The sequence below is a fragment of the Galleria mellonella genome, unplaced genomic scaffold (genome assembly GCF_026898425.1).
Source record: "Galleria mellonella isolate WM207_F2 unplaced genomic scaffold, CSIRO_AGI_GalMel_v1 utg83, whole genome shotgun sequence".
In the NCBI taxonomy this organism is placed as follows: Eukaryota; Metazoa; Arthropoda; class Insecta; order Lepidoptera; family Pyralidae; genus Galleria; species Galleria mellonella.
In genome coordinates, this window is record NW_026442162.1 from 1017754 (window position 1) to 1041915 (window position 24162).

General features: G+C 35.8%; 1 protein-coding gene across 2 annotated transcripts in view; it reads left to right on the plus strand.

Moving 5' to 3' along the window:
* LOC113517110 (zinc finger protein 91-like) overlaps nucleotides 1-24162 on the plus strand; it is a 44619-nt gene that overhangs the window by 14738 nt on the left and 5719 nt on the right. Inside the window, exons 2-3 of one of the 2 annotated variants that reach the window (XM_026901688.3) lie at nucleotides 15021-15974; nucleotides 18620-20040. In XM_026901688.3, coding sequence (XP_026757489.2) covers nucleotides 15027-15974; nucleotides 18620-20040 — 2369 coding nt within the window. In that variant the 5' untranslated portion in view covers nucleotides 15021-15026. The remainder of the gene's footprint in view (nucleotides 1-15020; nucleotides 15975-18619; nucleotides 20041-24162) is intronic. The other variant, XM_026901689.3, reaches the window with a different exon arrangement.

Below are 24162 nucleotides of genomic sequence, written 5' to 3' on the forward strand. Positions count from 1 at the left end.
TGCGACACATTACGGCCGCTTTCCTGGGTTTCTACTCCTTACACCTCGCGCTCGATATATCGTTGATTACATAGGTACATACCTCACAGTTGAATACTATACAAGCATGTTAGTGTAGGTAGATATATATAATATATATTATATATTAAACTACATATTTATGTAGTTTAGAAAAGTAATTTACTTAATATTAGTATATTAACATTAGTAATTGTTGCCTGTATATGGTAATGTAGGTACATTATACCGAAATTTAAGTCAGTTAAATATTTTGCAGAATATTACGTTTGCTTCAATTCAGTTTACTTGCGAATATACCTCTAAAACTTGATGCCTTTATCTGATTGATAGGTCACACACACGTGACGTGTAGATAGATGGTATCCCGTACTGTCAAACAGTATATGATGTATGTAACTCAAAGATCACTGATAACACTAAGACGACAATTAAGCTGAATGAATAATTTATTTACCTACCTATATAAGACCTGGAAGTTAATTTTTAGTCGATTTGGGAAACGAAATTTTTCAAATTTCTTCGAATCTGTTCAAGGTGTTCTGAGCTCTGCTGTCATCAGATATTGTTTTGTTTGACAATTGATCGATTGTGTGGCAGTATTTTAATTTACTTGTAATGCATTTTTATATTACATTTTTTATCTAAAGTAATCGCATATATGTATATATTATATATGCGATACAACCTAACTTGTTGCATACATTATTCAAAATTAGGTCTAATAAACTAAAATTCAGTAAGTAATATTTAATAGTGAAATTATATCCACCTCCTGAAATAAAAACTAGGAGTAAATATGGTTAGTGAATATTTAAAAAATATCACGGTTCTGTATTTTTTTTCAATAGATGATAATGAAATGGTAATCCCGCTCGCGCTATCGGTATACGCTGGCAGTACACCAGTGAGAGTTGATATATGAGAATGAAAAAGCAAGTCAGCTCATCGTGACGAATACGCTTGGAATTCAGCACGATGGTTTTCAGGGGGGGACCACGCGGAGGTCGACCTGACAGAATATATTGCTAGTAATGGGACTTGTAGTCCGTATTACTAACAATTCGACTTCGTTTTTTGGTGTAATTGTTACACCGCTATAACTCAACAACCATCTACTACTATAAATTTGAAATTTACTTAGTTTTAAATATAATTGACCTACCCTTATAATAATTGTTTTTATTACTAGGATTTTTATTACATTATACAATCTACTTTATTTCTTTTTTTGCGCCTTCCGTCCGAGGTCAATAAATGTAATATCTACATATAGAAATTAATTTTCATCCAAAGACAAAACCATCATACCGATTATTTTGTATAGAAAATCTAGGTTTTGGAAGTCTCACTCACACTTGACTAATTCCTATTTTGTTTATTTTTCCTAAACTAATAACATCTACATATAGAAGCAGGGTAATTAAGTGACTTCATTACCTAATTACCCATTTTACACTGTTGTTTTTTCTTCAATTATCCGAATGTTGAAATTATTCTATTCTCGATCTTGATATTATAAGCATATTTAAGCTTCTGAAAGAGTTTTGAAGTAGATGAGTTATAACACGCATCTACTTTAGAACGTTGATAAACATTTACATAATTTTTTATCATCAATCATTGATGATTCTATTGAAATATTTAAACGTAATGCTGTAGGTAACCATTGCACAGACAATTTTATTAAAATTTTATGTTTAAAATACATTTTTAAATAATATACCTAACACTTAAGATCGTTCATCATGAAATATGACAACATGCAATTATCTACCAATTTTCATTAAACAATTGAACAGTTTTCAATGTTTCTAATTGATTATTTAAAAAGTTCTCTGTCTACAAATGATAAAATACGTTGCATATAAATGTAGCACTCAGAACTTTACAACTACTTCACATTTTGCTTTAGAATTTTTCAAATACTTTTTTGCCGTCAAACGAACAGATTTTCAGTGACTGCTTAGTATATTATTTCATGATTGACGTTGTAATTGTGTATTTTTATGTATTAGGTTCATTAAGTAAATAAATAAATAAAAATGACAGATAATTGCAAAGTTGCACTTCGTCAAGCTAAAGTTGTGAACGCTCTTAATACGAGTATATGGTAGATTCTCGTAACACTTAGCGTACAGGAAATATTAAGTTCAATTTTCAGTCAATCCATCTTTTCTAATTTGAGGACAATGTAATTATGTGCAATCACATCGCATACAAGTTTAGTGCAATATTAAACTTGTTTCTGAATTCGAACTTGTGTTAATTCGTTTAACGGTCAGACAGTCGTGTGGCACGAGTTCGTCCAGAATTGGCGCGAGAGGGGCGTTGGATTCTTCACCACGACAATGCCCCTGCCCACACCTCTCTTGTTGTCCGTGAGTTTTTGAGTAAAAATTTATAAAAATACTTAAACGAATGTAGGCTGATAGCTACGAGTATATCTTATTGTATTTACGTTCGCACGTATACCACCCATAAGAAGAATGAGACTTATCAAACAAATCCATATTTACATTTTTTATGCGTACCTAGTGCCTACCGACGTCCAATTGTAGTAACTTTATAACAATTTGGAAGTTAACATGGTTACGGCTCCTATCTATGTAAATATATATTTAGTTAGATATTGGGGTTGTCCTCATAATATAATAATTTACTGGGCATTGAATTGACTCATTATATGACTACATTAGTGCCTCACAAATAAGTCACCATGTTTGTATACGTGCATGAGTTGGTCGACGGCAATCATGCCGAGACGTCCATGACACTAAATGTGCGAGCAGCACCTCTGCTATCTGGTGGTTTGATAAGGCGCATTATCAGCTGGCCTCGGTGCGGGAGGACCGACATGAGAGCGACTGCGGTCGGTTCGACTGTTGGGTGGCGCATGGCGGACACAGCGAGGGCATAGCCGTCATACACATGTTGCGGAACGTGCAGCCGAGGGGCGCGGGGAGGGACCGCCAGGGACGGCGTCAACACACCGGCACGTCGTGGCACGCACACATCCGCGGCGCCGACACGACGCCCGCGCCCGAGGAGCGTCACTGCGCCTTATCGCAGCCATCTTTAAACGAGCACGATGCACGCCACCCGCCACTCGGTACGAATTCCATTCGAAAACACTGTTGCCATGATGGCCATCGACGGCTGGCTGCACTCCTTTCATTCGTTCCAACGCGGCCACGTCAGAGTCGTGCATCGGTTGTTACTTACCTACCTCTTCAAGGCCATGTTAATTACCAGCCGGACCGGTGACAGTCGCACTCATTAACAACATTCATGATAATAGCGAGTAAACAAAGATGAAATTGTTTAAACACCTCGAACATTTACGCCGCTGTTATTGTTGTTTTCAGGCGTAATTCGAGTACATAAAGAACTGTTAGCGCAGCATTGTCAAATTGTTAAAAACATATTGCAGCTTATACTTAGTAACACCTAATAAAGTACGTCCTGTATAGATTCGTCTACGGCTTATACATCTCCACACTAGGGTGTTCTTGCGGCGACCATCTGTATCGATCTCGGGTGGGAGGTGTGGGTCGACATCCCGTCGCCTACGACTGTAGAGGTGGCGGCGGCGGCTCTAACGGAGCTTCCGTAAAATCCAGGCTAGAGGCTGTCGGGTGGGTGATAAAGGAAAACTGCCTACGAAGTCGGCCCCTGGCGGGTGTTTGCTTGGAGTATGGCGGCGTGTTGTCGCGCATCTATATATAGCGCGTGTTGGTTGGAGCCGGTGCGACCGCGCCCGCCGCCGCCGCCGCCGCGCTGCTCCGACCACGACGTCCGACGAAAGGTCAATTGGCGCGCAAATTATTTGCGTCGCAAAATTCGAATCATTGACATGCACCATCGCGTTATAATTATTAATGTTGTCAACCGACGCCGAAGTCCAAAATACCCTAGTTCTAAAACTATTCATCTGACATTATGTACATATGGTGCTGCTTGTTCAACTTAACACTGAACTATCGTGTGTTGTTCGTTGAAGGTAACAATGCGACACGCATTCTTATCGGAACCCATATAACAATAGATATCATGTATGATAGAAACACGTAGACAATTGATGCAATTTGTATAACCTATTCGCCGTACCTACGGAAATATTGGTTAGGTACCTTTATATTTGGCACAGTGCTAAGTCTATCAGAATTATATTGCCAGTCCGAAGTTGGTTGCATTATTGATAGTTAGGAATAAGAACGGGTTTCAATGCAAGAAGTGGTCATGCAGATAGTATGGAGGCCGCGTCGAGGTGAACGCTTCACCAAGGCACCTTATTGCGACTGTGGTTAGTCACGCTTGGAATGCCTGCGTCGACTCACCTCCTCACTTTAACTCTTACAAGAGCAGCAAATTACATACATATTGCTATAAACATACATACACTAGTGCATCTAGCTATACCTCGATAGATATACAGGAAGGAAGATATACTTATATACCTTTTTAACATGTGTATTTCCTACAATGTGCCTCTAAAACAGATCTTTACAATGATAGCCCAACTCAGAGTAATGACGACGTAGCTTTTTTAATTCCCTACTTCCTTCAACGAAAGTACAACCAGAGGGAGACTTTGTACAAAAGTCGATTGCTTGGGTACCTCTGTCCTATTCGTGTTTCAACCGTAAAGCAGTTGTGTTTGCATGGCTGTGTTTCGGTTTGAAGGGTGGGATATGGCGTGAATTTACTGGGTACAGAGGAATAATACCCTGAGTCCTCAGGAATGGCAACGCATGGGGGGTATCATGGGCGAAACAGTATACTCTGTTATGTCCATGGTACTGCTCATGTCTATAGGCGACGGTTACCACTTTCCATCAGGTGGGCCGTCAGCTTGTTTGCCATTCTAAGTTCTATAAAAAAAAAAAAAAAAAAAAAAAAAAAAAGTACCTTATCGTTTCTTAAAGCTTTTTATCATGTTGCAGGCATAAAATGTTTTTATACGCGCACAATACTGAAAAAGGTTTATTTCTTAGTTGCTCTATGGAACCATCACTATGCTAAATTTTAAATGCCCACTGGCGCTTGCTTCATAATTAACCGCCTTTGATACACTATTCTCTCTGCTAATCCCATGAAGATAGTCCAAAATTATTATTAAATTTACCATAAATATTCGGGCTCAATTTAGTCCATCATCTAGAATTAACTAAAGTTGTCTACAAACTACGCGATTTGGCACACTGTACAGTCTGTTTCTCTTCACAATATGAAGGACAATATATTAGTAAGGACATGACCGATCGGCTCTACCAATCTGAAGTCAACTAAAGCTCTTTGTGAACAACTCCATTTGTTGTATTCTGTATAGTCAACTTCTCTTCACAATATGAAGCCATCTAAGCTGACTGATCAAATACCCTAATTAGTGCATACATGATCAATCGGATCTACCGATTGTGTCATTCATAGAGAACTTTATTTAATATGTACGTATTGCGTATAGTTATTTTCATATCAACGTTGAATATTATTCCATATTTAAAAAGTACGAATACTTATGTGTTAATCTAGGATACTGTCTGTCTATTTACTGAATTCTATTGAAAATTCCTTTAATCGTTTAAGCGTAATTGAGTAACAAACGTCTTAAAAATTTTCAAATATTTTGTAGATAATAAGATTGCTTGCTTATATATATAATGATCCTATGATTAAAATATGTAATATATTTTAATCAGCGTGACGCAAAGATTGAATTGCGTAAATAAATTATTCCGAATTCGATTTTTAGCCCGTCCAATTGAAGGGTTGTACTTTTTTTTTAATAACCTCGGTTCTGGCACCGAGTTCTGTCCATAGTCATGCGATGTCTAATATTTTGTACTACAGAGCACCTACTAGATACATGTTTCCTAGATACACGTTGATCTGCCGTTTCAGAGGAGTTCAACACGAAATTTTTATATATAAAATTATCTTCAATATTAATAAATTTATTAACAAAATTCGCAAAACCCATTATTTTTTAGATAGGATCATTATTTCTTGGCGTTACTACGGAATCCTACTGTATTCGGTAATCCGACACGCACTTCTCTTATTTTTTTTTTCTTACGGAATACCATTTTATATGTAAAGAGCACTGTTGGAAAAATTTTCAGATTTGTTATCCTGTTATCGTTATGTTTCGCAGATAGTAATTCTTACTGTATATCCTTATTTCCTTATTAATATTATAATTTGAAAGCGAAATTCACGGGTCGAGTTAGTTTACAAACAATTATCTTGTTATCATAGAAAACGTGTTATTTTTCAGTGGTTGTATGCGTCGTAATAGCGACAAAGAGACAGACAACAGGATCTTCCATTTACTAATAGTCAATTGGAAATAGAACAATAACATTATAGTGCAATTAATAATACATACACTACTAAACAATTATAAATGGTTCGTTGAACCTTCGACGACCAAGTGTTTACTGGTATATTGTCGAAGTTGTCTTTAAAAGTATTAATTGATGTTATTTACTGCATTCACTATTATCTTTACTAATGTAAATATGAAAATGAATTGTTTGTTTGTTTAATCTTGCCGCCTTAATGGCTTGGTCAATTATTTTAAAATTTGTTACATATATAGGGGTTGAAGAGTCATAGACTAAATTATATCCAGATCAATCAATAAATCTCAGCCATAAAGTTGAAGTCGCAGATACAACTAACTTTTTTTCTGTAGGAAAAACACAACTACTTGTAAATGAATTAGCATGCCAATAGATAATATATAGGGCTATAGTCATGTAATTATTGTTTGCTATTATACTCGTATCATCCCTTGCCGTTTTATTTCAAACAAATTGAATAAAATGTTAAAAAATGACCAACTGTGTTTTGGATGTTTGTACGATAATTAAATTAAAAAAAAAATCCTATTTCTACAAAAAGTTTTTGCAAAAGGACGTAAAAAAAACCTTAGCTAAAGAAGGTATTTTCTTGTTAAAGTACAAGCTGTTAATTTTTACACTGCGTTTATTACCAAAAACTAGTTATAGGAGGTTTTTCAATTATTGCTTTAATATGCACTCTTTCTGATGACTTTTACCTATATATATCTGAAAATCCGATAGCTTTATTAACTCATTAAGTTTCTTATATAAAAAAGATACTTCAATTCGATAAAATTTTCCCTAAAATATGTAATCGCTAATATAGGTTTACGAATGACGAGATATCTCGTAAATTATATAAAAAAAAAACAGTTCAATTGGGAATTGAAATTTATGCGAAAATACCTTAAATCGTAAAAAATAAGTGGCGTAGTAAATTCATTAACGTGCTTTATTTATTAGTTTATTGATATAATGTTGAGCGCTCGTCTTAATATTCTGAAGAACAAAATGTATAACGTATTATCGTATAATAGTACACATATATATTATATATAGTGCTACATCGACTATGAAAACACACCTGGTCGACATAGTGGAGTTCGATAAACTAATTCAAATGATTAATTCATTAAAATTTATCTATTATCACGCCAAGTCCCATGCGGGGTAGATAGAATGGATTGTGTGTCAAATTAACGCATGCAATTTACATATAATTTTGATATCTTGTTAAATGGTATTATTGTACGTATTTTTTATTTAGTGGATAAATCGCATTTACTTATATATTTTAAGATTCTTCTCTTAAAATTTTAATATTAATAGTTCTACTCTACATCCTGATTTAAGGTCTAGTCTAGTTGTCCTTAAACCAGGATCTAAACAAGAGTATGAATCTTTAATAACCTCGAACCTAAGATATCGGTTATACAAATTGTTTATCAAATCCTATATATAAGACGTGCATATAGGGCATGTATATTTTACTGAAACTAATAACACAGCCATAATGGGGCATTGTCAAATGTAGGGTGTTTTTGTGTTACTCATGGTCAGGTAAGTAAAGAGCAAGCACAGAATTAGCAAACCGGATCGCATCCGAGTCGAATCACACTTGTATTACAAAGTAACATGTAGGTAATCTGACTTTGGGCTTGTATGCCTAGCCTGCCTGTTACCTACCATATCTCACGTACGTATTCGAGCGTCGTACGTATGTGTATATCTTTGTCAATATACGTTTTAAAAATTACTCGCAACTTTATACAAATTAAAACAACCATAAATATAATGGGACATCGTTGAAAGGAAAAGTATAGTATGGATTCACAATAACATCAAACATCTCGATGCGTGGCTGCGGGTCCCGCCAATTGAACTTGAAACATGTTTGAAACAGACGAAAGTGAAAGGAATGTATGCTGTTACAGATATTTCGTGTTCGTACATTGTTGTTAACATAAGCCGTAAAGTGATAAGGCGCCAACCCTTGGACCTTAGTGTTATGTAAATTAGGTTTATAATAGAATATAAAGTATTTCACCACTTTATAAGTTAGTGATTCTTAAGTTAAACTATGCGATGTACTAAGTAGGCGTTGTTGCTAATCTCAAATTTGTATTTCCTCGTCAAATTATGTTTATATTTAGGTATGTTCGTCTTTTGACAACATCTAAAACGATAAGGTCATATACTAAATACCTACGTACTTATAATATTTCAACAATGCTAAATTGTAATATAAATCGCGTAGTGATTATTATCTTTTCGCCTTATATCTATTGAAATGCTTAAGTGCTGTCATTCGTTGTGGCTTCTAAATAACACCATGTGTTATTAAATAGCCCACTGACGTGTTATCGCAAATACCACGTTGATGATGCATTACAAACAGAGCATTCAGCAACTTGCTTAACGAGCGGGTGCTATTTTTATTTCCATTGTGACAAATAATAAACAGGCGGGCATCAGCCGCACTGCGACCGCGGCGGCGACCACGGTGTGCGTGCGTACATTGCGCTTATGATTAGGTACGTAGGTAGACGTCGACGGCCGTGCTTGAGCCGACATCCCTGCATCCCCGGACTGCGCCGGCTGTGCCGCTCTATAAATATACAGCAGGTGTGGTGGGCGAGAGGGGAATGCGGGGCGCGCGCGGCGAGGGGCATCCGCCTCTGCAGCGCTCCAAACCGCTCGCAGCGGCCAACGGACCTTAGCGACGCCATATCGATTGCGAGGGCTCCCCCTGCGGCGCGCCGCCGCCTCCATTGTGCTCGGGCTGGGATGCCTTCTCCGGCCGTTTCCTGCCTCGGCCCTGTCGAGTTGTCCGCGTCGACGTGCCGGCTGCCGCCCCTCCCCGCGCCCCTCTCCCTGCTGTCCCATCAGGACACGTCCGGCAGCTGCTTCTACACGAGTGGTTCACACATCTCTGCGTTATATAAAATATCATCTTATGCCATACGTAGTTTACATGGAAGTAATCATGTCGAGATATTGCAAGTATACAGAACAATTAGGAATTGAAATCATTATTTAGTCATTACTTGTAGGTGTCGAGCGTTCCATTAGCACTGCTGTCTGTAGATGACTCACGAAAGCGCATTACGTTTACATCGATACAGAAAATAATTGACCTGATGAATTTGTTTGTGTGTATACGCATATTATTGAAATAAATTTTCATTAATTTATTCATATACGCGACTTTTTCTCCACCTCTAAACAGATTCTGATGATGCTTTTTGCAATCTATAGGGTTTCATTCCATGTTTATCTCATAACAAATTTGTCTATATTTTAACTTATTTTTAGTAAATTCTTAAATTGTCAAATGTTCAATGAATAAATGACTATGCTTAGTAGAGCACAGCCAATTGGTCAGTTTTAACATCAAATTATATTATTTATTCAATGTTTGGGACTTCTTTTAGTATTTCAATATAGGTACCATTACACTAGAGGAAAACTCAAAACTTTGCCCACGAAGAACCCGTTGTTTCTCTTTGCCATAGAAATATCTGGAAATCCTTTTTAGCGATTCTTAAAGACTATCTACAAATTTTTTAATATAACTTTAATAATTTTGTCTGTACGTTGCTATCACTCAGTAATTATATAGCATAGTTGTTTCGTTATATACCTACATAGGTATAGTACACAGCTTAGTAATAGCTTCTGATAGAAGTCATTGTAGCATATCAAATTGAGGCACTAAGATTAATGATGTAATCTATAATACAGATGAAAATGAAGCCTCGCCTTTGATCTTCTATCACAAAATAGATTAGTACCTCTGCGATGATTCTAGCAGAAGTACTACGTAGGTACTTACGTACATAGTCATTATTGGAGTGACGTGATTGAGCAGACCAGTTGTCACACGAATTTTATTTGCACTTAATTTTTATTTATTTGGATGTTTGTTATTCAATCACGCATAAATGTTTAAACGGATTTTAATGAAATTTTGTACACGTGTGATTGATTTTAACTTAACTCACAGGACACTTTATATACTAATTCAAGCTGATAAAGCCGTGGGTCATAACTTGTCTTATATATAAAGAAGTTTTGTTTGTTTATAATGTAAGAGCCTTATTTAACGAAACTACTGGAGACTGTACAAAATTGTTTACTTAGTTTCCTCGGTCTCATTCATATTTCTACCGTTAATCAGCTGTACAGCTGCTGCATAACTAATTTTGGTCCTCAGAAGGACAACATAAGGGGTATACTATAAGCGACACAGTGTAGTCTGTGATGTTAATGGTGTTAATAATGTTTATATGCCACAGTTACTAATTCTCCACTTTACAAGAGGAGGGCCGTAAGCTTGTTTGTCATTCGAAGTTGCATATAAAACCTACTGGGCCGACGATCCTTCTATATCTAAAGTAGACTACTTTGTTTCAATATTTATGCGGACAAAACAGCTTTATCTTACCTAATTAAGTTTGATAACAGCGAGGGTTCCACAATTAACGTCTAAGAATTCGTAAATAGTATGAATATTATTAGGACGTGGTTATACGGATAATTATGGGCTGCAGTGACTGCTTACTGTCAGACGGGCTGTAATGTTTGACATCTTTGTGATATAAAAAAAAATGCGCAAATCTAGACAATATTTGTTAATTTTAAACACGATGAAAATATTGTCATTAACTGTGATGCCAATACAGCATAATAGCAGGGATGCGGTCATACCATCATTACGATACGGATAGTAGCTTAACGAATTTAATAATCCATTAAGTACATCAAATGTTGCGAGTACAGTACCATAAAATAACTTATATTAAAACGTCTTTATTGGTGAGGACAGGTCTCTCGATATGAAAAGCATATTAACATATTATTGCCACGCTGGCTAGACCACTATATGTAGGGTTTATTTTGAGATTTATTTATTTCTTGCACCGAGATACTATGCTTTATTTTCCTAGTTTACTTTTACGATATACAAGAGATGATAAGGAGTAATAGCATATAGCCCGTCACCACTATTCCGCGGGGTGAGGGTGTTATGAACGCTAATCTCCATTGTCATAGACGACCTTTACGCGGTCCTGTCTAGAAACAATCGTAGTTAATTCCTAATGAATTCTCCACGGTGCAGTAGGTCAATTGACTATATATTATGCTCGTCATTTTATCCTTCACTGCTGCCCCGCAAGTGTATACCGATACCACAGGCGAATAGATAGCATTTCATTTTCATCCATAAAATAATATGAACATCTTATTCAAAAATGATAATCCCGAATACATGAACTTATAGGTATACTCATAACTTCATTAAATCATTAAAACTTAAATAAATATCTTATCATCATCATGATCTTTTGATATTGAAATTAATAAACATGTTTTGTATACTTGATATTCTATATGTGTTTGACATATAGTATATTGTGTTTCACTCAGTGATTGGCATTCTGACAACAGATTCGCATAAAATTTTGGCGACTTCGAGGCCTTCAAGCGAACCCAAATCGTACTTAGTCTTGGATATACTCGTAAATTACTAAATGGACCACGCGTCGTCTCGATGCTCTTAGATCTTATAAAGCTATATTGTATAAGTAAACTATTGATGCTTCTTTTCACTGTGGGTTTGGAAGAGAATACTTGCAAAGTTGCTCGCCTTTGTATATTTGTTGTCCATTGTTGTGTTTCTTTGTTTTATTAATGTATACATAATAGTAACAATAAATTTATACTTAACCTAAAACTTTTTATTGGAACTAATATTAGTTTGGTAGGTAAGTCCTAAGTAGTAGATGTGGGAGGTAACTTAATCACAGAATCCTTATATCTACTATTTTTATAAAGAAAGTTTCTAAGGAAAGAAAGTTTTCTAAATTTGGTACACGAATAGTTTATACCATAATTTAAAGTATAGAATACTTTATATATATACTGTAGCCATGGGATACAGCTAGTCCTTATTACTATTGTAGATGTGCAAGTGAATTACATATATATTACAATTTACGTGTGAATTTGTCCTTATGAATTTTTTGAAGATTACGTTACATTTAATTGGCTGAGCGATGGTGACGAAGTTGCGGGTGTAACTTATTCCTTATTCAAATTTAACTCAAATTAGTAAGTAAAATTCATGGCATAGTGACGTCATAATGTAAAGAGGAATATTATAGAAATAGGCCACCCCTTTTTTTCACGTGGGTGTCATAAGAGGCGACTAGGGGAATTTAATAGTTGAGGGATGGGCAGTAGCGTCTCCCTTAAAATATTACCAAAGCTGAACTACGATTGCCAACTCGCCTGCCAAGCATGGCGACTACTGGCACAACACTCCTTATAAGGGAGGCCCATATTCAGCAGTGGACACTTAACGGCTTATATCATCTTAATCGTCGATGCAGTATATGTAAACACTGTACATAATACATACTAGAATTAGGTAATATATATCAACGTCTATATATTGTAATAACTATATCTATATATCGTCCCTATAACAGGTATATTAAATATAGATTATACAGCATAATATACTATACTATAATAACGTAAAGATGAACTCGAGAGAAATGAACGTACATATATATCTGACTGCTATGGGCGTTATTGAAATGGCCGAGGGCTTTTTTTCCGCCAAAATATCCAAACTTAGTATATAGATCTCGTAGTGGTACCGATATTACCCATACTTAATACATATCTACATCTAAATACTGTAGTTTAATGCAGTTTAATCTTATATTTGGTATGTATATCAAAATATAATCACCGAATTAACAAAGCATTAATATTCTATTATAAAAGACATCAACGCTTATAACTAATGATTTAATAAGTTCATGATCGTTTACATTTAATATAAAAAATAAGGAAATTTCAACCTTGTCTGTTTAGTAATAGAGACTATAACCTACATTTTTAGATAACTAATTAATCGTCTTTCAAATAATAATAGCTATAAATAAGTACATCCAGTACTTGCGTAATATCATCAAAATTGTTGCATTAAGTATTTTCAAGAATTTCGCCTGTGCTTAATCCTTATTTTCGCTTTCCGTGGGAAATGTAACCTGCGCTACTCAACGATAGTACAATTAATTACATTTCTATGAATTACATACATACTAAATATAAAAATAAATAAAATTAACATTCTTATATCTAATATTTATAAACAGTTTTAGCCTATAGTGAAAGAGCACGTAACAAATAGCCCGCTTGATGCTAATTATAATAATAATATATGTACTTAGATATAATGATGTACTGTTAAGGGGGAAAGGGAGTGTTAGTAATGGGTATTGGCATCTCTAATCTATCAATATACCCTATCAGGTCGACCTCCACACGGTTCCCCTTGTAAACTATTATAACTGATTTATTGTTCAATTCGTCACGATGTACCTAGTGGCCAGTTTTTGTTCTGACCTGATGATAGGTGAAAATGAAAGCTGGTTAGTTGGCCTCAATGATATCCCGCCAGTATATACCGATAGCACACACAGGATTACCATTCCTTTGTCATCCCATAAACAAATATTTACCTCTGTTAACAATCTTTATTAATTTCATAAGTTACGTATATTACGTTGGTGGAGTCCGTCTGTCGGTCTCCTACCTACCTACCTACTGTAGAAATTGATAAATCCTCAGTAGTTTGTTTTTTCCATTGAATTAATTAATTTCGTATGAGATCTTTACAATTTTTTTAACTTCTGCAATATGTATGAAGCGCATTTACTATACTTAGCTATCATTAGCAATAGATAGATAAATAGTTACTCTTTATTGTTTCCACTGTGTTGTAAACTTACTATAGACACAAGCAATAAATACTATTCATTACATTAATTGTAGTTTTAAGTATTAGCTAATAGCCCTATTTGACTATTTATATGTACAAATGTATTTCTACAACTTATATTTATAAAAATGTGAATTTCTGATTGCTCTATATATTTTAGACAGTAAGTAGAGCTTATATAATATTAAATTTATTTTCTGTAAATAGGGTAGGTGCCGATAGTCTACAGAATAGCATGCAAATGTCACATTTTGGTAGGAACTTATTAATCAATTATACTAGATATTTATCTATCCTTTTAAAAAAAAATGTCTACCAAGTAAAAGGTTTTTTAAGTAATTTAATTTTCAATTTATTTAATGGAAGTTCCTTTATACCTATAGAAATATTATTGAAAGCTATACTCTCGTATTTCTTAGCACAATAGTATTGGAAATAGATATTCGTATTATTAAAAAGAGCTTCTAGTCTAGGGGCTTAGGACGCGTACAGATGAGTGGTAGGCACCAAATTTCATTAGGCCGTAACAAAGTGGATGTCGCTCGCTGCGCCATCAACTCCCCTAACCGTCGTCGTCGAGGAGGATGAAAAACATAGAAGCATGACATAGGACCCTCCGCCCGTCCCGCACCCACGCGCCCTCGGGCCCAAACGCCAGCCGCCACCGGCGTTTGTCGGTCGCCTGCCTGCCTGCTTGCCGACTACGTACGACCCATCTCATTCAGCCGGCGCTCTCGCGCAACGCACACGTGTCCATTGCACCGCTCTGCGCTATCGTGACCGCCGCGATCCGTACCCCTCGCCGCGCGCCCTCCCGGAAAGTTTAACCGACATCGAACATTGTTTTGTTACAGTGGAGAATGCTACAGCAGATGTCCTCGCCGCCGAGCGCGCAAGTCGGCGAGGTCGTGTCTCTTGTGCGCCCCTTCGAAGGTCGCTTGAACGGCGACGTCTCTTCAGAGGCCTCTTCGGACGCTGCGGAAGAATCAGAGTTGCCGCAGTGTAAAATAAGGAGAAATTATAACTGCGCCAAGTGCACGTTCTACACTCAGAATCCACGAGCGTATCTTGTGCACATACGGGACGTTCACTTTGAAAAAATTAAGATATACGATTGTCCACATTGTGTTTACGCTTCTAGGCATCATCAGAAACTTTCAAGACATATAAAAATGGTACACGTAGCGCCTAATTCGGCGTCAAACGATAAGGTGGAGGAGGTGCAGCCACCAATTTCAGACACAACTGAACCTTTAGAGCGAATTGAAGACTTGCTTGAAGAAGTAGAGGAGTGTGAAGATGCCGATATGGAAGGCGAAGACTGCAATGAAGAGACATTTACACGGACCACAGACGCTGAAGTCGAAGGTGACAGATCATCGTCAAATAATATAAATCAATCGGATGCAACAAAAAACAAGAATAAATATTTCTCATGCGTTAAATGCAATTATGTTACACACATAAGAGCGAGATTTACTAAGCACGTAAAATACCATTCCATGCCAATGATTAAATGTGCTATATGCGATTTTCGTACCCCATATAAATGGAATTTGGATCGTCATATGAAGAACCACGGAGGTAGTGGCAGCTTCACCTGCTTTATGTGCAACTTTACAGCGGACATTAAGCAAAGTCTGACAGTACATGAGATGAATCACCACACTCCGCCCGTAGGCCAATCGGTGGTAATTCGTCGCCGCAATCGGGTGGGCGCCAGCGACGTACCGGTTGACAACATATCAATGTTTATCACCAAGGAGGAAGAAGGGAGTGGCGACTCACGATCCTCACACTCGGCCTCGGTGAGTGTCGCCGTGCATAACACGATAGTGAGGGGCCGCGGGCCGCGCCCGGGGGCGGTCGGCAGAGCCCGGTGACGTCACACGTCTGCCGCTGTTATCACGGATGGCTCTGCGACTCGCTGTACGCGGTCGCCGGTCGCAATGCGCTCCGCTTGGCCCCTCGCATCGCACCCTCTTATTACGTGCTTACCTACGTTGTGTATATCGATGTCGTGTTGCTTATATTGCATGGCTAAAGTCTAAATGTTACATTTATTATACTTTGCTGGTTTTTAATTAGATACTTGTGATCAGAAAAAGTTTCAAATACTTACCTATCTACGTACATATAGTGCACGAACATACTATTTTATTATTATTGTAGTTCGGATTTTTGCACTAGATGTCTACTGGAATGTACGTAACATCTGTTTACCTATCATCCAAATTTTAACGTACAATATCTTATTAAAAATATTCTGATAAAAAGTATTAAGTATGTAACAGTAATTACGCAGTACATATGCTTATTTCGATTTAAACTAAAGTTCTATATAATTAAGATAGATAACATCAGTTTTTAAAGTACTCATAGTAGTTTAAAAACTGAAGAAAATAATAACAACCTCAGTAATGCGGAGGTAAGACACCGTGTTTGTTTATATGTAGTCACGGGTTCAATTCTCGATCGATCGATTTACTAAATTCCTCTGAACTTATGTATGTATCTTATACATAAACGACGTTAAAATTAAATTAAAAATAATTTACAATATCCTGACTTATAATGTGCACACACTCGTGTCATAATAATATTAATATTATAAACTACAGATCCGGCCCGGCTTCGTACAAGTAGATAGAATTTTCGAAAATCTATATACTTATATAATAAAAATGTTTCAGCCAATTCAACTGATTGGTTTCTTTATAGCATTTCATATGTGATTCTTTAGATGGATATAACTTTTTTATTTATTAATCAATTGAAATAAAACAAACACTAAATGTTAAGTGGAGCAAAATAAAAAGCAATAGTGAAAACCGCATTCAAATCGGTTAAGCCCTTTCTGAGATTAGCATGCATAAACGTACAGACAAACTTAATCATTACTTTAGATTCTGTTGCGTTCATAAAGCCCCCTATCATAGTTTTTCTTACATATCTTCCATGTGCAGACAGCCATCAGTTATGATTTTATTGTATGTATTGATTGTTTGATGTAAAAGTGAGTTTTTTGTTAATTTATAGTGCCTTAACGGCTTAACCAATCATTATGAAATTGGATATACATGTACTATATGGGATGAAAGGAAGGCTACTTTTTATCTCGATCACGTGACAAAGTCCCGGGTAAAAGCTAGTACGTAATAAATATTTAAGTACTTTAATACAAAGAACAAAAATGTATAGTAATTTTTTTTTTCACACTATTTTATGGTATATTTTATAAAATATTTATGCTGCGTTTAAATTTATGTTTAGCCATTTTTTTCTCCTTTTTAAAGTCTTATTATTTTTCTGTTACGTTCTGGTCAAGCCAGACACAATTTGAATTATTCGTCTACATCTTAAGGTTGTCTGGAAGAGATTGCTATTAAACGATAAGGCCGCTCATTGTTGCCTCTTTATCTTGCTTTTATGTAATTAATTATTTGTTTTGTTTGTGTGTATATTGTTTATCTTTATAATCTGTATCATTCTTTTACGGAAAAAACAATTAAGATTTTCATTCATTCAATACATTACGTCAATACAATAAGATTTTTTAAGAAAATTAGCTGGAGTAGCTAAAAATAATGCAATCAACTTTTTTTTTTAGATTTGATTTCTGTTTGTTACAACCATAGATGTAGTATAACTTTGAGTATAATACGACATTGGGGCCGATTTAAAGACCTATTTTTTTTCTAAAATTCAATTTTCAATTTAATGTCACAGCACAACCTTTATTCTAAAGACTAATATGAAATAAATTATTATAGATTTAGTTTATGATAGTCCATAAAGCAGAAATTTTGTGAAACTTATATATTAAATTAAATATCAATTTTATAGATAGGTTTAGAAAAAATGCGCTTTAAAATTGATGCTAGTTTGTTAATTTTAAGAAAATTTCATAACGTTACTTCATTAATTAATCCTAATAGCCCAACTTATAAATTAATGTAAATCGGTTGAACGAATTACATGGCATAATCCCCAATTAAATATAAACTTAATCACATCGAATATTATTACAGATTCATATTAAACAAATAAAATCAATTTAGCTTCGAATAAATTTCATTGTTCATTTTTGTTATTAAAATTTCTAAACTTACAGAAAAAAAGATCTTAATAAAAAGATTGTATTAAGAAAAGTAACTTCATAAATGTAGTTCTTACAATTGTTTTCTTAAATCCATTTATTTCAAATTATATTATTTCTCTGATTTATTCAACTTCAAATAGATTCAATAATTGTTATTAAACATTACACAATATATTATGTACTTCCTGTGTAAGGGACTTCTTCTTCTATTTCTACGGTTATTTCATATTTTAACATAAATTATAACCGTAAAATTACCTTTTGTAAAGTAGATACAACCAACTACTTTGTGTACATATTTCGAAATGAAAGTACATATTTATTTATAATGTATCTTTTCTTTTATTTCAGGACCTATTACAGTATGCAGAGAAAGAAATGATAAGCTGCAATAGTGACTCTAATGATACTGAAATGACTGTCAAAAGGGATATAGAAGATGTACAAAATCAACATTCACCTGATGCTGCTACAGATGAAGCTAAATATCAAAAACAAAGCAGAAAAATTCCCAGACCAATACCCCAACTGATACCATTAAACTCATCGACACCAAATCAGAGCAAAGCCTGCAGTGGGGAACCACCTGCAAAAAAATTTAAAGAATCAGCAACAGAATCAAATGATTCCGTTAGCAGTAAATTTGAAAATCTACCAGCAGATATCACATTGATACCTGTAACAAATACATCAACAGCTACAAAGGACACTATAGTGCGTAAAAAAAATGAATCCTTCTTTGACAAATTAAAGGAAAGATTGCTTGCAGAAACAGGGGAAGAAGGCTCGCTTATATGTAAAAATTGTGGTTTCGAAAGCAAATGTTTATCTGAACATTCAGTACACGAAAAAAATTGTTCTTCGCAATTAAACCGCATAGCAACAAATACGCTACATTCAACCCTGGGCTCAACACGATGCCAAAATTGCAGGCATAGGTGCAAATCAAGTGCTGATCTGTACATCCACATGCAAACATGCAGAAAAAATCAAAAGAGAGATGAACAGTTTATGGATATTAAAAATAAAGAAGACAGTCAAACTACAATATCTACCCAAGAAAAAGATGCTGAACCACATCCAATGGAAAATGTTGTATTCGTATGGAATAATATAAATCATGATCCTAACAAGTTTGATACACCACTTGGCATTAATATCAATGATGATTCTACTCTACCAGAACCAAATAGAAACTATGATACTGAGATCGTGGATGATAATGAAGGTATGAATTTGTCACCAAGTCAAGCTGTTGGCAAAAAAGTATTTAAATGCCCACATTGTGAATTTTGGGCTTCAACTGCGTCCAGATTTCATGTTCATATCGTAGGGCATTTAAACAAAAAGCCATTTGAATGTTCCCTGTGCAAATATAAGTCGAATTGGAGATGGGATATTACTAAACACATTAAATTAAAGTCAGCTAGAGATCCTGAGCATAACGAAGCAAAAGTGCTTATGACTGACGAAACAGGTAGAAGAAACTATAGCAAGTATAATAAGTTTTTAGCCATGTCAATTCTGAATGAAAATGGCGAGAATGAATTTCATTATTTAGATATTAATGCTTTAACTGACCCGTCTATGGATGTCGACGAAAGCTTTAATGATGGTTCTGAGAATATGAATGGTTCTGTGTCATTAGATATGCAACCTCTCAATTTACAAACACAACACGGGGATCAAAGATTACAATCTATTGATAGTAAAATTTCTGACTCTAAGAAACCAAAGAAAACCATGTGGAAATGTAAAAAATGCAATTACAGGTAAGCTCAGTTTTAAAATTCATATTTATATTAACAATCAATTGCAAATCATAGAAAATCAAATATCCTTTAAATAATTTGTACTTAAAACATATTTTTTATTTAAATGGTGGTCTATTGTTTTAGTTTCATGTTAAAAATATTATGAGACTATTCATTTTATTCACATTTAAGAACTGCGCTCTTGTCAATGGAGCTCTTGCCTCTCATTACGATTGAGACTATATTGTGTTATATATTATGATGTTTTTCAAAGCTCAAATATCAGAAATATTTTAATATATAAAAATCCTGTGTTATATTCGTTTACGATAATACCTGGAAACACTTAACCGATTTAATGAAATATTTATTCATTAGTACATATATGTGTACATGGCGGACTTAATACTAAAAGCATTCTCTCCCAGTTAATCATAGGGAAGGGTCAGAATACTCGAATGCGGTACTAGTAATTATTGATATACATACATACTAAAATTATATATATAAACGAATAGATATATATGTCATGTATATTGATGTGGGTACTTTTATACTTTGTTAAATAATAAAGTGTACTAATGTAGGTAGAACATGTTCCAACATGACATAAACTGATTCAAGCTACACAGCACGTTTTATTGCACAATATCATATAATTAGAACATATTAGTGGCGACGAAGTGTAAAAAGTAATAAAATGGACGTAAAAGCAGTGAAATTCGATGAGTTTAATCCGCAAACAGACAATTGGGACATTTATTTTGACCGTTTAAAATTTTGTTTCGAGGCTAATGGCGTCATAACAGACTCGTCTAAAAGAGCTAACTTCTTCACAGTGTGTGGTTCGCGGGTGTTTGAAACTTTATTGGCATTAATCACACCCAGAAAAGCTAGCGAAGTGACATTCAATGAAATAGAAATTGTTTTGACTAAACACTACAGTCCAAGAGCAAATGAAATATCAGTGTCGTTCCAGTTTTATAAACGTGATCAAAAACATGATGAATCTGCGGCAGACTATATAGCTCAATTAAGAAAACTTAGCTCTGGCTGCAATTTCGTTGACTTAGAGCGAATGCTTCGCGACCGGCTCGTATGTGGTATGCGTGACGGACGGTTACAGTATGAACTTTTAAAACGAGATAAGTTACGTTATCAAGATGTAGTGGATGCTATGCTATCATCAGAAAGTGCGGGACGGGATGTCCGCATGATTCAAGTATCTGCCAGCGTGACCGCAGATACTACTGTCGCGCCTGTCCTCTCTCGAACGACTTACACTACATCACCGTCGGGTTCAGAGCCGATGGATATTAATGCAGTTCAGTCAAGAGCGTCCATTCGTTTTTGTTATCGTTGTGGCGACCGTCATAATGGAGAGTGTCGATTTTTAAATGCTATTTGTCGATACTGTAAGAAAAAAGGGCACCTGGAGAAAATTTGTATTAGTAAAAAGAAGAATAAACATAATAATGTAAATTTTACGGAAGAAACAAATGATTGTTTAAATGGAATCTATTGTATATCAAATATGGGTCGCACACCGCCATTGGAAGTGATGCCATTCCTTGCTGGAATTCCAGTTTGTATGCAAGTGGATACAGGAGCAAGTTATTCTATAGTAAATGAGCAAACATGGCATACAATACATAAACAGATGCCACAAAATGCACTACAGCCTACTTCACTAATCCTACGCACATGGACAGAGACTCCAGTCCAACTACTTGGCCAAGTTACACTACCAGTGCGTTATAGAAACATCGCAAAAAACTTGTGTGTGATTGTAGCCAAAGGTAAAGGACCGAACCTACTCGGTCGAGATTGGCTCGCTCCTCTGAACTTGACTATGAATATCAATTTTGTGTCAAATACTGAACAAAATGGAATAGACACGATATTATCTAAACATAAAGAAGTTTTCAAAGATGGACTCGGTACCTACCGCGGACAACCAGTTACTATACACATAAAGCCAGGGGCAACTCCAAAGTTCCTTAAGGCTCGTCAAGTACCATTTGCTTTAAAACAAAGAATAGAAATGGAGATTGATAGATTAGAAAATGAAGGAGTATTACGCCAAACATCCTTTTCTGAATGGGCTACACCAGTAGTGCCAATAATAAAAAAGTCAGGAGAAATAAGATTGTGTGGAGATTACCGCAGTACTGTTAATGAAGCCACCGAGTCAGATACCTATCCTATGCCCACAGCAAATGAAGTCTTTGCTGCGGTCGCGGGTGGAAAATTATTTTACAACTTTAGATTTGGATAGAGCATACACACAAGTTACCGTAGACGATGAAACATCTAAACTCTTAACTTTGAATACCTGCAAGGGTCTGTATACCGTACATCGCCTCGCTTTCGGAGTTAAGGCATGTCCTGGAATTTTTCAACGATTAATGACATCTTTGTTGGGTGGCATCGCCGGTGTTGCAGTTCTAATTGATGACATAATCGTCTGTGGCCATACTTTGCTGGAAATGCAAGAAAGACTTGATAAGGTACTTGGGCGAATCGAACGTGCAGGACTTCGATTGAATAAAAATAAATGCAGGTTCGCTCAAGAAAGAGTTGAGTTTCTAGGTTTTGTTATAGATGCTAAGGGTATCCATCCAGCACCAAGCAAAGTAGAATCCATTACTAACACCCCTAAACCTAAAAACAAACGAGAACTACAAGCTTTCCTCGGTCTCTATAATTTTTATGAGAGGTTCATACCTCATAAAGCGACGCTACTAGAGCCATTGCATCGTTTATTAGACACACGTCAGGAGTGGAAATGGACAGAACAAGAACAAAACGCGTTTGACACGGCTAAGCGATTATTGACTTTTGATTTAACACTAGTGCACTATGATATAACTAAACCTATAATACTTACTTGTGATAGTTCAGAATATGGCGTTGGAGCAGTATTGTCACATGTAAAGGATAATGACGAATTTCCTATAGCAATGGCATCCAGAACTTTACATCCTCATGAGCGGCGTTATTCACAGCTGGATAAAGAAGCTACTTCAATTATGTTTGGGATAACCAAATTTCAAAATTACCTCACAGGAAGAAAATTCTCTATAATAACTGATCATAAACCATTGCTCGGTATATTTAATCCTAAAAAGCCTATGCCTAATATGATTTCACCTCGTTTAACTAGAATAGCAATTGCTTTGACATCTCACGACTATGAGATAAAATATAAGCCAGGTCCTGAAATAGGTAATGCAGATTGTTTAAGCCGATGGCCACAGCCAGTACCGTGGGAACCTCAACATCAGCTGGGAGAAGTACTTTTAATGGCTGAAACACCAGAAGATTTTCCATACAATTCAGAGCACATAGCCAGGGAGACGAATAGAGATAAAATCTTGTCAAAAGTTAGTTATTATATACAACGTGGGTGGCCAGCTAAAGAAACTGATGCAGATATACGCCCATTCTGGTTACATCGCACAGAGCTGTCACTGCAAGAAAATTGTATTCTACTAGGATGTCGGGTTGTAGTACCTAGTACTCTCCGTCCTGCAACTCTACGAATGTTACATAAAACACATACAGGTATTGTCCAAACCAAAGCACTGGCCAGAAGCTATGTGTGGTGGCCACACTTAAACGAAGACATAGAATCACTAGTGAGTGGTTGTACCAAGTGCCTTGAAAATCGACATATGCCTCCTAAAACTACACATGAATGGATCACACCTTCAAGGCCATGGTCAAGAATTCATATAGACTTTGCGGGGCCATATCACAATAAATATTTTCTAATTATAGTCGATGCATATTCTCGTTGGCCAGAAGTGTTTATGGTGAACAATACAACAACGACCACTGTGATTCGGTTGCTTAGAACGACTTTTGCAACCCATGGCCTTTGTGAAGTTTTAGTGTCTGATAATGGCACATCATTTGTATCAGGCGAAATTAAGGAATTTCTGCAGGCAAATAATATACGTCACGTTACTACTGCACCTTATCATCCAGCGACCAATGGTTTAGCGGAACGAATGGTCCAGACAGTTAAAGATAAACTAAAAAAAATGGATCATTTATCCTGGGACATTAGAATTCCAAATTTGTTATTAGGTCTGCGTGTCACTCCGTGCTCAGCTACGAATAAAAGTCCAGCTG